Source organism: Lepus europaeus, chromosome 5, assembly GCF_033115175.1.
Source record: "Lepus europaeus isolate LE1 chromosome 5, mLepTim1.pri, whole genome shotgun sequence".
Taxonomy (NCBI): Eukaryota; Metazoa; Chordata; class Mammalia; order Lagomorpha; family Leporidae; genus Lepus; species Lepus europaeus.
Genome location: NC_084831.1, coordinates 44492654 through 44507708, shown reverse-complemented (window position 1 = coordinate 44507708; position 15055 = coordinate 44492654). Strand labels below are relative to the sequence as shown.

The 15055-nt window shown below is 46.3% G+C and overlaps 1 protein-coding gene across 1 annotated transcript in view; it reads right to left on the bottom strand.

Annotated features, from left to right (window-relative positions):
- Positions 1 to 322: 322 nt before the first annotated feature.
- SCP2 (sterol carrier protein 2) overlaps positions 323 to 15055 on the bottom strand; it is a 96022-nt gene continuing 81289 nt past the window's right edge. The window contains exons 14-16 of the mRNA XM_062191352.1: positions 13539 to 13668; positions 4669 to 4748; positions 323 to 1348 (exon numbers count right to left, since the gene is read on the bottom strand). Of these exons, the coding sequence (XP_062047336.1) occupies positions 1253 to 1348; positions 4669 to 4748; positions 13539 to 13668 (306 nt within the window). The 3' untranslated portion in view covers positions 323 to 1252. The remainder of the gene's footprint in view (positions 1349 to 4668; positions 4749 to 13538; positions 13669 to 15055) is intronic.

Here is a 15055-nt window from a genome sequence, read left to right as displayed (position 1 = left end):
CTTGCCTGGGACCTTCGGTAGAGTTCCCGGGATATTGCAGGTGCTCAAAAAACACCTGTTATATGAACGAACAAGTGAAAGAGACCCCAAAGCCAGGACATAACACTGCAGACATCTCGCACACACGCATCTGAGAAGCCACGTCCCCTTTCCAACATGCCGCACCGCCTCCCCAGTCACACACCAGTGACGGCGTCAAGGCAATCAGAGGGTGACGTTCAGAGAGCACTCAGCCTGCAAATCCCCCAGTGTCTCCCACTCCTCTCCCTCGTCTAAGAAACCCTGTGCAAAAAGGAAACACATACAACACGAGCAAAGGGGATGAGGAAGAACAATTTTAATTTTCTATCAAACATTCTTCCAAAAGCATTATTTTACCCTGTGTCTCATTAAGTATAAGAAATAACATTAGCATTAGAAAAGCTAGGAAAAGAGATAAACATGGATAATTATTTAAACTAAACTAAGTGAAAAAGGAGAATTTTAACAAAGGACTGAGAGCTTTATAAATTGTTAAATTAATGAGATATAATTTGAAGACTGTGCATCTCAAAGCAAACATTATTTGTTCACTTCCTTTTAACAATAGCATTTATGATGCTAATACACTGATTTTTCAGGAAGGAAACCATTTTAAAATATTTTTATTTAAAAACAGGTCAGTGCTCAGCTACAGATTTTTCCCACAAACTCTGATTATGTTTCTTCTATTTTGATTCAGAAACAAAATACAGCTTCTGCTAGCATGATGCAAATTTTTTTTTTAATCCCAGTACAGGATTTTAAGAACTATTAATGAGAAGTTCATTGAGGTCATTAAGTGCAAAACACCAGCTACTGTCCAGTTACTCATATTGTATCTTCTCTAGTTCTTTCTATAAAAACCTTTTACATGGACTCTTCAGCAGGATAATCCTTAAATATAATTTTCAAGCAAAATAAGAGTTTTGTTTACATAGTTTTTGGATTCTTACTGCTCCTAATTTTATTCTGAAGCAGTTTTACTTCGAGTCATAATCACCCAGTTGACTTTGTAATGCACAGTTGTTTGCATTTCAGCACAGCAGCAGTACCCCACTGGGCTCTACCGACCCCGTGCTGAGAGACAGGATTGGTTGCACCCATTTAGAAACAAATCTATTTCATACTATTTGCCCATATGTAATTTCAGTGTAAGTTCTGGTGATGAAAATACATCGATACACATCTACAAATCTCATCTTGATTTTCAGAAGCAGCCAAAGGGAGCTCTTCAGAGCTTGGCCTTGCCTGGCTGAAGCTGAAGGTTTTGTAACTTCATAGCCAGACCCATGTTGCCAGTGATTTTCAATTTGCCTTGAAAGAAGGCCTGCAGAAAAAATAAGAGAATTCGTTACTTGGGGCTTTTCTTTTGAGGTTGCTGGTGTTTCTAGACTATTCAGCCCTGAGAGATCGATTCATCCAGGTCTACAGCCCAGCTTTCCAGTGAGAATGGGAACCGGGTTCCTCCCAAGGAGGCCGTGCAGCAGCCACGCTTCCCCCGAGCGGCTGAAAGGAGACCTTGTCCACACGTCCTCTCAGAGACCGGCCCTGTCTTCACCTGCCCTCCTCAGAGGTGCTGCATTCCCCACACATTGGGCAGGTGGGGGCACGCCACATCGGTTTTGTCTAAGAACATTACAAGTGAAGTGGGAAAATGAACTGTGTTTTCAGTAGGCTTCTAGGAGAAAAAGCACACAAAACTCACTTGGGAACCCTTGGGGCTCAACACAATGTGAATGAACTACCACCCTGTTGGTTTTCTTTTTCTGGTCTACATGATACAGGCCGTTGTGTTACTTTTTGGCTCAGTTAAAAAAAAAAAATCAAACCAATCCAAAGCACAGAACCACAATTTATTCCATTTAACAACTGCCTGGGATTAGATCACATGATGTTTGCTAAATTTATCATGTAACAAAATCTGGGGAAAATTTTAAGAAAAATAGCAAACTTGGGAACACAGCACATCTTTGTGCCATGACCTCAGTGTTTCAACTAAATTCTGACAGTCAGGAAGGCCAGATGGGCCAGGTTTGGGAGGACCGGCTTTTTAACAAGTGCACGAGGGAGTCAGGAGCTCGTTACACTGTCCACGGAGCGCACAGAGCTGCTGTTCCTACACCTCCTGGTGAGCATGAAGAAATCCTCTCTCTGCCCCCTCCTCTGTCTGGACAAACTAAATATTTCCTTTCTATAAGGCACAAAGCCTTCTGTCTGATGACGTAAATGTCAGATGTCTCAGAACACAATCTATTTAACATATGTCACTCAAAAATATGGACCAGCAGCCAAACTTCTTTCTCTTTTCTAAGTTAAAAGAGAAATTTATTTGTTATCTACTAACAATAGAGACTACATGAAATGCTGCCCTCGAGAACTCAAACGTAGGGGCCACTTTAATCTGGCCCCTCAGTGCTCTTCAGTGGGCTTCCTATTGGAGAGCACACTGCTCTACTGCCCAAGACTGAAATTAGAATTTCCATTGTAGGCCGGCGCCGTGGCTCAACAGGCTAATCCTCCGCCTTGCGGCGCCGGCACACCGGGTTCTAGTCCCGGTCGGGGCACCGATCCTGTCCCGGTTGCCCCTCTTCCAGGCCAGCTCTCTGCTGTGGCCAGGGAGTGCAGTGGAGGATGGCCCAAGTGCTTGGGCTCTGCACCCCATGGGAGACCAGGAGAAGCACCTGGCTCCTGCCATCGGAACAGCGCGGTGCGCCGGCCGCAACGCGCCTACCGCGGCGGCCATTGGAGGGTGAACCAACAGCAAAAGGAAGACCTTTCTCTCTGTCTCTCTCTCACTGTCCACTCTGCCTATCAAAAATTTAAAAAAAAAAAAAAAAAGAATTTCCATTGCATTTAATGATGTCCAGTCAAATCCTCTACTGAGTGACAGGGAAGAGCATTAGCACGTTAATAGAAAATCTGCCACTTTTATCTTTAATTCCTTTGGGTGCTAACAGGTACTGCAGGAAAACGGGCAGAACACAGAGCAAGGCGAGGAGGGCAGCAGAGATGTGTGGACGTGTGAAGCCCGAACACCCTGCTGGAGCCATGCACTGCGTGTGCAGCAGCACAGGGAGCGGCGGCGGCAGGGGGTCGATGGCAATGCCTGCACTGGGGGCCTCTGTTCTGTGCAGATTTCTGGAGCAGGCCCAGTGGGGGAAATGTCAATGCCAACGGCGTGGACTCAGCTGAAGCATCACAGATGCAGACCTCACTCAGGACCAGGACGGCACTGGCTGAAGCAGGCAGACTTGCTTAGAGACCACAAGTGGCCGTCTGGGTCAAGTGTTCTCTCCAGTCTCACAAATCATGAGGGAATAACAAGCACAAGACCCAGACTTGTGAGCCAGGCTGAGGCAACAAAGCAATGAAGTTACAATGGAAAGAAATACCTTAGTTTCTTTTTTGGTAATGGAAAGCTCCGTATATCAAGTCTGTTCAGCTACAGAGTTTAAGAATAACCTTGACAATTTAGGGACCAGAAAAATCCACACAAGGTATCAATAAATTCTGGGTAAATAAAATTTAATCCAAGCCGGCGCCGTGGCTCACTAGGCTAATCCTCCGCCTTGCGGCGCCGGCACACCGGGTTCTAGTCCCGGTCGGGGCACCGATCCTGTCCCGGTTGCCCCTCTTCCAGGCCAGCTCTCTGCTGTGGCCAGGGAGTGCAGTGGAGGATGGCCCAAGTGTTTGGGCTCTGCACCCCATGGGAGACCAGGATAAGCACCTGGCTCCTGCCATCGGATCAGCGCAGTGCGCCGGCCGCAATGCGCCTACCGCGGCGGCCATTGGAGGGTGAACCAACGGCAAAAGGAAGACCTTTCTCTCTGTCTCTCTCTCACTGTCCACTCTGCCTGTCAAAAATTAAAAATATATATATATATTTAATCCAACAAGTGTTCACTGAAAACCTAAAAGCGTCTAACACTGTGCTGAGTTCTGCACACACAAGACTACTAATCCGCGGTCTGTTCCTCTGGGGCCTGATCTAACAGGAAGAGGCAGGCACACCACGACCACTGTACCAGGCAAGCGCTCAGCTCAGGAGAGGGCTGGGGCTGCCCCTCGGCCACGTGAAAGCAAGTCCACAGCAGTATCCTCTTGGCAGCTGGTCCGGGAAGGACAGCTCGGGGGAGAACACGGGCAAAGACACACGCTGTGCGAGGTCACAGTGCCTTTGTTCAGACCGCTCCTACCCCCACACAGGTGCTGGCTAACCCTGGGTCAGCCTGGGGCCCCACACATGCGATGCCTCTTTTGTGAGGCTTTCCTTGATGGCCCAGGGACATGTGGCTGCTTCCCCCTACCCTCCCCTAACCACAAGCCAGGTGTGGCACTTTGGATCCTTGTAACAGGGCTTCAGAAAGATCATGGGCCATTCACATTAGCTTTTAATTCCATTTTTTCATGAGCATTTTGGAGACCTGCATATCTCTTATAGATCCACCTTCTACCAAACTAGACACCCTGAGCACAGGAGCCATTTCTTTTCCATCTGGCCTCTCCTGGCACACAGGACAGCATCTAGCACGAAGCTTGCTCCTCAGACATCTGTCATTTGTGAACATCTGGGGAACAGAGTTGTGTGGGGCTGAGCACTCTGCACATCTGGGTAGGAGGCAGGAGACGGTGAGCTCCCTCACTTACCGACTGAGGGTTCATTTTACCGGTCATTAAGGCCAGTAAGTCCGAGTCGGCCATGGTGATCGTGCAGTCAGCCTTCTTATCTAAAACAGAGCGTGGGGAAGGAGGGGGGAAAGGAGAGCAGTCAGTTTCACATACGTTTTAATCAAGAGCCACTGACAGCAACGAACTCACCCAATCCTGAAGCAGTGTTGGGAGGTGCACACCAGGCAAACTGTGCAAAAACCACCAGCAGCCTCAATATTTAATAAGAGGGAACTGATTAAATAAGTTATGGTATATTCATGTAATGGGATACATCACAGCCATTATAAAGATGATGGGGCTGGCGCTGTGGCGTAGCAGGTAAGGCCACTGCCTAAAGTGCTGGCATCCCATATGGGCGCCAGTTCAAGTCCCGGCTGTTCCACTTCCGATCCAGCTCTCTGCTATGGCCTGGGAAAGCAGTGGAAGATGGCCCAAGTCCTTGGGCCCCTGCACCCACGTGGGAGACCCAGAAGAAGCTCCTGGCTCCTGGCTTTGAATCGGCACAGCTCCTGCCGTTGTGGCCACCTGGAGAGTGAACCAGCAGATCTCTCTCTCTGCCTCTCTTCTCTGTGTGTAACTCTGACTTTCAAATAAATAAATAAATCTTTAAAAAAAAAAAAAAAAGATGATGTTCACCTAGACTTACTGACCTGAAAAAAATGTTCAAATTATGGTGTTTATGACATTATATAAGCCAGTTACAAAATAAACTATCAGTACGATGCCATCTTTGCTTAAAAACAGGATTTAATTACCAAGTACAGGGAAAACATCTGTACACTGGGACACCTCTTTGTGACTCGCAGGCTGCACCCACGCCCCTGCGTCCTGGTGTTCACAACTTCCCACAATCCCCTCCCTCTGGTGTGACTGGCAAAGGTGATGAGATGTCATCCCTGTGACTTCAATGCCTTGTCTAAGACTCAGGCCCACTCTCCCGCTGCCTTTGAACAAACTAGCTGCTGCGCCGCGAACTTCTACAGACACTGGCACAGTTCCTTAAGAGCTGCCGGCAACTCTGGCTCACAGCCGGCAAGACACCAAGGCCATCGTTCTCCGCACCGCAACCTGAAACGCGAGCTTGGACACAGCCCTCCCTAGCCCCGTCCCTGGTTGAGAACCCAGCTTTGTGTGACCCTGTGCAGAGGACCCAGCTTGGCTAGCTAGGAACTGGGAAGCAATAAATGTGAGCACTGTTTTAAGTCACTAAATCTGTGATAATTTGATTTGCAATGAAACTATTTTCAAAACAGGGTCAGGTAAGGGGGAGAAGGTATTTGCAATCCCATGTACCTGACAAAGAACTTGTATCCAGAATACAGAAAGGACTCCTACCACACAGAAAAGATTGAAGTGATCCAACATGAAAATGAACATGGTACAAAAGAGGTCCTCCAAATGGTCAACAGCACACATGCAATGGCACTTAACGTCACTAGTGACTGGAAAATGCACATTACAGCCATGACGAGACGCCACATAACTACTAGTATGAACGGCTGGAATTTTTAAAAAGCCAATAATCAGAGTAACAAGAATACGGAGCAACTAAAAGGTCAACCTGATACAGCAAAAATATTAGAGTAAAATGGTACAGGCTCTATGGAAAAGTCTGAAAGTTCTGCAGAAAGCTAAACCTACAAGTACACACACTCTATGAACTAGTAATTCCACCCTTAGGTATTTACCCAAGAAAAATGAAAACATATGTTCACACAAAAACCTGCATGTGAATGTTGATCATGGCTTTAGCCGTGACTACCAAAAGCTGAAAAAAAATCAAATGTGCATCAACTGGCAAAGGCATGAACTTCCCCTAACTCGGCAGCAGAAACAACAAATTGCTGATGACCTCTTGAAAGAAGTAGGCTCAAAACCTACACCCTGGACGGTTCCGTTTGTGCAACACTGGGGAAAGGTGGTGGCAGGGACTACAGGGACAGAGACTGAGGTGGTGGTTGCTAGGGTCTGAGTGGGAGGGGGTCAACTACACGGAGACATGAGAACACTCTTTGGAAGCTGGAAAATACTCTGTTATCTTGATTTTTGATAGTGGTTACATAACTGTTTGCATTTGTTTAAATTCACATAATTATTCACCTAAAAAGAGTAGATTGTACAGCAAATAAATTATACCTCAAGGAATCTGTCTTTAAAAAAGAAAAAAATTGACAATACAAAAGACTGTCAAAAACATAGTACAGGGGCTGGTGCTTTGGTGCAGCAGGTTAAAGCCCTGGCCTACAGTGTCCGGAATACCGGTTCAAGTCCTGGCTGTTCCACTTCCAATCCAGATCCCTGCTAATGGCCTGGGAATACAGCAGAGGATGGCCCAAGTGCTTGGGCCCCTGCACCCATGTGGGAGACCTGGAAGAAGCTCTTGGCTGCTGGCTTCAGCCTAGCCCAGCCCCTAGTCACTGAGGCCATTTGGAGAGTGAACCAGTGGATGGAAGATCCCTCTGTGTGTGTGTGTGTATGTGTGTCTTTCTTTTACTCTGTAACTCTGCTTTCAAATAAATAAATAAAATCTCAGGAAAAAAAAAAAAACATAGTGCATAGGAGCAAGGTAGGTATTCAGCCTACCAGTGACAATCCTAATTAGGACTGTATCCCATATCAGAACACACTCCAGACTCAAGTCTCCTGATAACAGAGACCTGGGGATGCAGCAATGATGGTTCAACATGAGAGACCTGGAAGTTCCTGGCTCCTGGCTTTGGCCCAGGTAAGCTTCAGCCACTACAGGCATTGGGGGTTGTGGGGAGGGGGACAGCAGATGGCAGCACTTGATCTATCTCTCTCTGCCTCTCAAAAAATACACAAACAAAAGCAGAGCAACTGAAACTCTCCATAATATAATATGGAAGGAAATACAAAACAGTACACCTACATCAAAACCTATTTGGCTTATACTTTTTATTCCCCAAAGAAACCTTTTATTTAATGAGTACAAATTTCCTAAGTACAACTTTAGGAATACAGTGATTTTTCCCCCATATCTGCCCTCCCACCCCCACTCCCACCCCAACCCCGCCTCCTTCTCCTATTCCCTGTCCCATTCTCCATTAAGATTCATTTTCAATTAACTTTATACACAGAAGACCAACTCTATAATAATTAAAGATTTCAACAATTTGTGTACACACACACACACACAAAAGAAAAACTTGGAAGAAATTTTGCAGTTAATTCTTATAATACAACTCATTAAAGGCAGAGGTCCTATATGAGGAGTTAGTGCACAGTGACTCCTGTTGTTAATTTAACAAATAACATTCTCATGTATAACTTCAGTGATTACCAGGGGCTCTTGACATGAGCTGCCAAAGCTATGGAAGCCTTTTGAATCCATAATCTCCAACAGTATTTAGACAAGGCCGTAAGTAAAGTGGAAGTTCTCTCCTCCCTTCAGAGAAAAGTACATCTTTCTTTGATGACCACTTCTCTCCACTGAGGTCTCACTCACAGAGATCCTTCATGTAGGAAATTTTTTTTTGCCACAGCGTCTTGGTTTTCCATGTCTGAAATGCTCTCATGGGCTTTTCGGCAAAAGCAGAATGCCTTAAGGGCAGATTCTGAGGTCAGAGTGCTATTTAAAGTGATTGTCATTCTATGAGTCTGCTTCCCATGTTGGAACATTCTCTCCTTTATAATTCTATATTATTATTACCAGACACTTGATCTTGCTACTACTATATTTTAAGACCTAGCATTTCCACCCCTGGGCATATGTCCAGTGGAAATGAGGACTCATGTACACAAAAAGACATGTATGAAAGTGCTCACAGTGGCAGGTGTTGTGGAACAGGAGGTGAAGCCACCTCTCACGACATACACATCTCCTACAGGATCAAACCCCAGCTATTCTGTGCTTCCTATCCAGTTTCCTGATAATCTACCTGGGAAGCAGCAAATGATGGACCAAGAACTTGGGTTCCTGCCACCCATGGAGGATATCTGGATGGTGTTTCCAGCTCCTGGCTTTGATTTGGCTTAGCCCTGGCTGTTGAAGACATTTGGGAAGTGAACTAGTGGATGGAAGATGTGTCTCGCCCTCTCTGTCACTCTGCCTTTCAAATAAACAAATCTTTTTTTTTTCAAGATTTATTTATTTATTTGAAAGGAAGAGTAACAGAGAGGCAGAGGCAGAGAGAGAGAGAGAGAGAGAGAGAGAGAGAGAGAAAGAAAGAAAGTCTTCCATCCACTAGTTCACTCCCCAAATGGCCACAATGGCTGGAGCTGTGCCAATCTGAAGCCAGGAGCTTCCCCCAGGTCTCCCACATGAGTGTAAGGGCCCAAGGACTTGGGCCATCTTGTACTGTTCTCCCTGGCCACAGCAGAGAGCTGGCTTGGAAGTGGAGCAGCCAAGTCTCAAACCAGTGCCCATATGGGATGCCAGCACCACAGGCAGTGGCTTCGCCCACTATGCCATAGTGCCAGCCCCAACAAATCTTTTAAAAAATTATGTAAAATGCATAAAACCTAAAAATAATATAATCATATATAATCATCTCTATAATCACTACTAAACTCTTAGAATACATGCAAATGAGAATGTTTAAGTTTACTTTGTTACCAGTAAGTAAGCCTCGCAATATTATGTATATGCCAAAAGTAATTCTCCTTAAGATGCGAGTTCAAACTAGGACAGGATATCAATACTTTAACATAGCTAAATCTCTAACAAATGGTCATTTGTTGGTTGATGTAAAAGGAGCTGGCAATTTCCAGTGGTGGCTTTTACTGGGTAAGTGCACATTCCAACACTGCTCTGGCTGCCAGTCAGTGTCGGTTTCAACAGAAATTCCCCTGTCCCAGGGTAGGATCCCTTCAGGTCTGGGATGGGACACCAGTGTATGGGGCAGTGAGCCTCTACAGGGAGCAAGGCTTTTCTGAAACCATCCAACAGCTTTACACAACAAAACAGGTGGAAAAGAAGTTTTTTTAAACAATCACCTTAACAGTTGTCTGGCCAAGTCAGAATTTAATACTAAGTAACTATTAAGCTTAGACATTAAAAAAAGTTGGTCCTACTGTTTTTATTTCCCAAAAGTCTTTCTATTTCCAAAAGCTAGAATCCAGATAAAGTCTTTAGCTTTTCCTTCCATGCCACCTTAAATTAGAGGCAACTCACAGAATGCAAACATAGTCATTTTTCTGCCCACTCATTTCGGGGGTAGGAACTTTCCACAACAAACCATGCTTGCCCACAGCAGATGGCTGCCCTTATCAGTGCTCAGCTTGTCCATCACTAGCCTCTCAGTAAGTCCTCATTCAGCAGTGCACAGGGCAGGGCCCCTGACTTTGTCTCCTGCCTCCAAGCTCTACACTGTCTTCCAAGAGTTCTACCAAACGCCCCTACATGTTTCACAGTCAGACAAAGTCCACGCTGAGACTCGCCCTCCCCGTGCCTCCAGAGCGCCCTCCGTAACACAGCAACAAGGCAGCTCTGCCATCTGTGACAGACCCTCTCCTCCTCCACAGCTTCCAGGTCCCATCGACGGCACCTCAAATCCCGCTGGCACCTGCCTTTGAACAGCACCCGCTCTTCCCACTGCTAGCCCCCATATGCTCACTTAAGACAGCAGCAACATCCATCCTCTGAGCTCCTCTCTGCCCCGACTGCTCCCTTCCCAATGCATGAGGCCTAGTGCACCAGCTTCAGCTTCATCCTCTAACATACAGCTCTGACTTTCACTGTTCTACTTACAAAGGTTTACTGGACTGATCAAATAACCAAAAGAACGAGTCATGGCCTTTAAGCCCTCCAGAAAGCTGGTCCTGAATCATCCTGTTTCTAAATCACACCAGGCTCTCTCCAACAAGAAACAGGGACAGTGCAAAGCAGCTTCCACTTACTGAATGCTTATCAGCTGCCACTCTTTCATTCTGCTGGTTTTTTTAAAAAATTTTTTTAAAGATTTATTTTTTTATTTATTTGAAAGAGTTACACAGAGAGGTCACTCCCCAACTGGCCACAATGGCCGGGGCTGCGCCAATCTGAAGCCAGGAACGAGGAGCTTCTTCCTGGTCTCCCACATGGGTACAGGGGTCCAAGCACTTGGGCCATCTTCTACTGCTTTCCCAGGCCATAGCAGAGAGCTGGATCGGAAGCGGAGCAGCCAGGTCTCGAACCAGCGTCCACATGGAATGCTGGCACTGCAGGCAGTGCTTTACCCACTACGCCACAGTGCCGGCACTATCTGCTGTTCATTTTTAAAAGCCTATCACATGTCTGTACTATAGGCACTGGGAATGCAGCCGTGTACCTACCAGGCAAAAAGCTCTGCCTTCACAGAGTGGGGAGATGATCAACAAGCAAACAAATGACTTAAATATCACATAGCACATCAGAGGGAGAGAAATGCTATGGAGAAAAATAAGGCAGAAAACAATAGGGAATGGTTATAGAGGTGTGATTTCTAAAGGGTAGTTATGGAAAGCTGCAATGAGAAGGTGACAAGGTGACACTTGGGCAAAGATTCAAAGGAAATGTGGAAGCAAACCAGGAGGACTTCTGGGGGAAGATAATTCCAAACAGAGGCAACAGAGTAGAAAGCCCCCACACCAAGACCATCGCATATTCAAGCAGCAACACAAAGGCCAGTGTTGCTGAAGTTCAGTGAGGGGAGACATCACAAGACCGGAAACTGGCCCAGGTCATGCAGTATCACTGCGAGATCTGCTTTTCCTCGGAGTGGACTGAAAGCCACCAGATGGTCCTGAGCTGAGGGAGGTCACAATCTAAGTTTTGAAATCATGGCTCGGGCCGGCACCATGGCTTAACAGGCTAATCCTCTGCCTTGCGGCGCCGGCACACCGGGTTCTAGTCCTGGTTAGGGCGCCGGATTCTATCTCGGTTGCCCCTCTTCCAGGCCAGCTCTCTGCTATGGCCCGGGAAGGCAGTGGAGGATGGCCCAATGCCTTGGGCCCTGCACCCGCATGGGAGACCGGGAGAAGCGCCTGGCTCCTGGCTTCGGATCAGCACGATGTGCCGGCCGCAGCGGCCATTGGAGGGTGAACCAACGGCAAAAAGGAAGACCTTTCTCTCTGTCTCTCTCTCTCACTATCTACTCTGCCTGTCAAAAAAAAAAAAAAAAAAGAAAAGAAAAGAAAAGAAATCATGGCTCGGGCCTGTGTGTGAAGAACCTGGTGAGGGCAAAGACACAGGAGGGAGAGCAGGTAGAAAATGTTGATGCTTTGACCAGGTGGTAGGAGTGGAGGAGGCCAGGATTTGCCAATACATTAGATGGCAGTGTGTGAAAAAAGGGGGCCAAAGATGACTTCAAAGTTTTTGGTCTGAAGAACACAGGAGCAACTTACCAAGAAGCAGGAGAGAGTGGGAGCAGTATGTGCTTACAAGGGAGAAGGAGGACCAACAATTCAGTCTTGGGGGCTGATACTGTGGTATAACAGGTAAGCTGCTGCCTGCAACACCAACATCCCACAAGGACTCTGATTTGTTTCCTGGCTGCTTCACATTCCTGCTGATAGCCTGGGAAAGCAGCAGAAGATGGCCCAAGCATTTGGGCCCTGCCACCCATGTGGGAGATCTGGATGAAGCTCCTGGCCTCCACCTGGCTCAGCCCTGGCCATTGTGGACATCTGGGGAATGAATCAGTGCATGGAAGATATCTCTCTTATTCTCTCTCTCTCTTTCTCCTCTTTCAGATAAATATATAAATCTTAAAAAAAAAAAAAAAGAGTTCAGTCTCCCACATTAGCTTTGCAACACATCTTCAGTGTCAAAGCAAACTCATCAATTAAACTTCAATATACTTGGCGTTCAGTGGCTGTGTCCAGAAATCTGGGACTCAATAGTGCAGAGACTACTTTTAAAAAAAAGATTTTATTTATCTGAAAGGCAGAGTTACAGAGACAGAGAGATCTTCCATCCGCTGGTTCACTTTCCAAATGGCTACAATAGCCAAAGCTAGGCCAGGCAAAAACCAAGAGTTTCAATCCAGTTTCCCACGTCGGTGCAGGGGCCCAAGCACTTGGGCCATTCTCTACTTTCCAGGCATACTAGCAGGGAGCTGTATTGCAAGTGGAGCAGCCAGGACTTGAACCGGCACCCATATGGAATGCTGGCACTACAGACAGTGGCTTAACCAGCTACGCCACAGCACCAGCCCCACAGACTATTTTTAAAGCATGAGACCAGATGAGATCCTCAGGCAGTGAATGCACAGAAATGTCTGACCCTTGGAACACTCCAACATTTAGAACTCTGGAGATGAGGAGGGACTGGCAAGAGAGGCCAGGAAGGAGCAGTTGGTAGGTAAGAAGAAAACCTCCAAGTGTTACATCAGGAAGGCTAGGAATCGATCACATTTTGCAAGGTGGCAGTCATTGGTGATTTGGACAAGATTTGGGCATGGCAATGAGGTCAAAAGCTGATGAGTGGGTTCAAGAAAGATCTGAAAGAGAGCAAGGGGCAACAGTGAGTAGAAACAGGTCTCCTGGGGTCACAAAACCACACACTGGACCATGTGCTCTACTTCATCCCCACACCAACCCCACGGAATAGATACCATTTATTATGCCCACAGAAAACCAGCTCAGAGAAGTGAAATAACTGGTCCAAGATCAGAGTGTCAGGGCCAGAACACCTTCCTGCGTTTGTCTAATTCCAAGGCCTCAGATCAGTTCTGTGATGGCTTCCCTGTGTTGGAAGGAGGCAGCTTTGACCCATTCCTGCTCCCAGGGACTCGTGGGCTATTTAACAAGTCCTGTGTCTCTAAAGCTGGCCCTCTGGGGAAACCAGGGCAGACTGATGGAACCTTGTTCTGGACGACGCCTTTGGGGACCTGTCCGTGTGCCACAGTGAAGTCGCCTGCATTCACCTGAGTTGGGAAGCACTGATCCTTTGCCGTTCTTCACATCCACCACCCAGGTGGCTTCTTTACCTCCAGGGCCATCCTTCACCTTGAAGGCAAAAATACCACCAATCTTCTTCACAAACTGTTCTCCTTCCTGGAAAGAAAAATAACACTGGGAGTTATATTAAGTCCATCTCTCTGGTTTTCTGGCAAGCCAAGTAATGTTTAAATAAACACATGACGTGAGTAGCTGGACCAGCAGGCAGTGCCCATGCTCCCTTAGGATCCTTTACCTGAAAGTCTGAAAGGCAACCAGGCAACAACTCTCACGTCTGGCTAATCTGCTGTTGAAAAAGACCTTTTAGATACAACTAGTGGAAAAGAAGGGAACATAGGGGTGGTGTGGCAGCATTTTCTGCTAAAATATCCTTAATGTGTCTACTAATCTGGGAAGGATTTACTCTAGCCTTATTAACTATAGGAACCAACTGCCTTCCTCCTTTTTCGCAAGTAAATCCCCTTACACCTAATTTTGGTTTCCCACTATCAGAACTTAAAGATAACTGGTTCTGAGATCAAAGTCTTTTTTCTTTCTTGTCAACCATTTTAACATGAAGAATTATTCCAGAATATACCACCCATCACTTACTTTTGGACCCTGGGGAATGAAGCTAGCCTAATCACAGACAACAGAACCCCAGCCCCCATCTCTGTCCACAGGTTTTTTTCCTTCCCCTCTTCTCCCCTTCATTTGCACCCTGCTTCACCATTGCTCCATGAATATTTATAAAACCACAAATTATTTTAAGTTTTCTCTAGGAAAAAAAATTATTAACACTAATAATAATCTTTTGTAGGTACTTTAAAGCTTTCAGGCATTTAATATACATAATTTCTTTAGTCTTCATAAACCCAAGTAGTTGGGTAGGCATTGTTATAAACCCATTAACAGAAAAAGTAACTGAGGGTCATGAAAGTTAGGAACACTGCAGACTGTTCTCAACACTGCAGCCAAGGAGCCTGACATAACCCACCCACACCAACCTGACCCACTCATACCAGCATGGCTTACCCACAACAATATGACCCATGCAGGCCAGTGTGGCCCATGCACACCAACGTGGCTCATCCAACACTGATGTGTCCATCCACACCAAAGTGGCTCATGCACATCAATGTGACCCAACTAGCACCTTCAGACTTGAATGTCTTAAATGGCTCCCTATGGTAAACAGGACAAAGGCCGTCTTTATATACGTCATTCAAGAATCTTCATGCTATGAATGATATTCGTCTGTTCATATCTCCAACCCCCTCCTCAGGCCTTGGGTCCTAACAATACGGGTCATCTTTACTCCACAAACACGGTGCCAAGTTGATTTACATTCCCATGCCCTACTCACCTCCTCCTATTCTCCACTCCCACCTGTGACCTCAACATTCAAGTCCTGGCTAACAAGCTAACTCTTCCACAAAGGCTTCCCTATCTCCACCAGATACTTCAATGGCCCTCTGTACAGGCACCCATGTTTCTCTTTAAG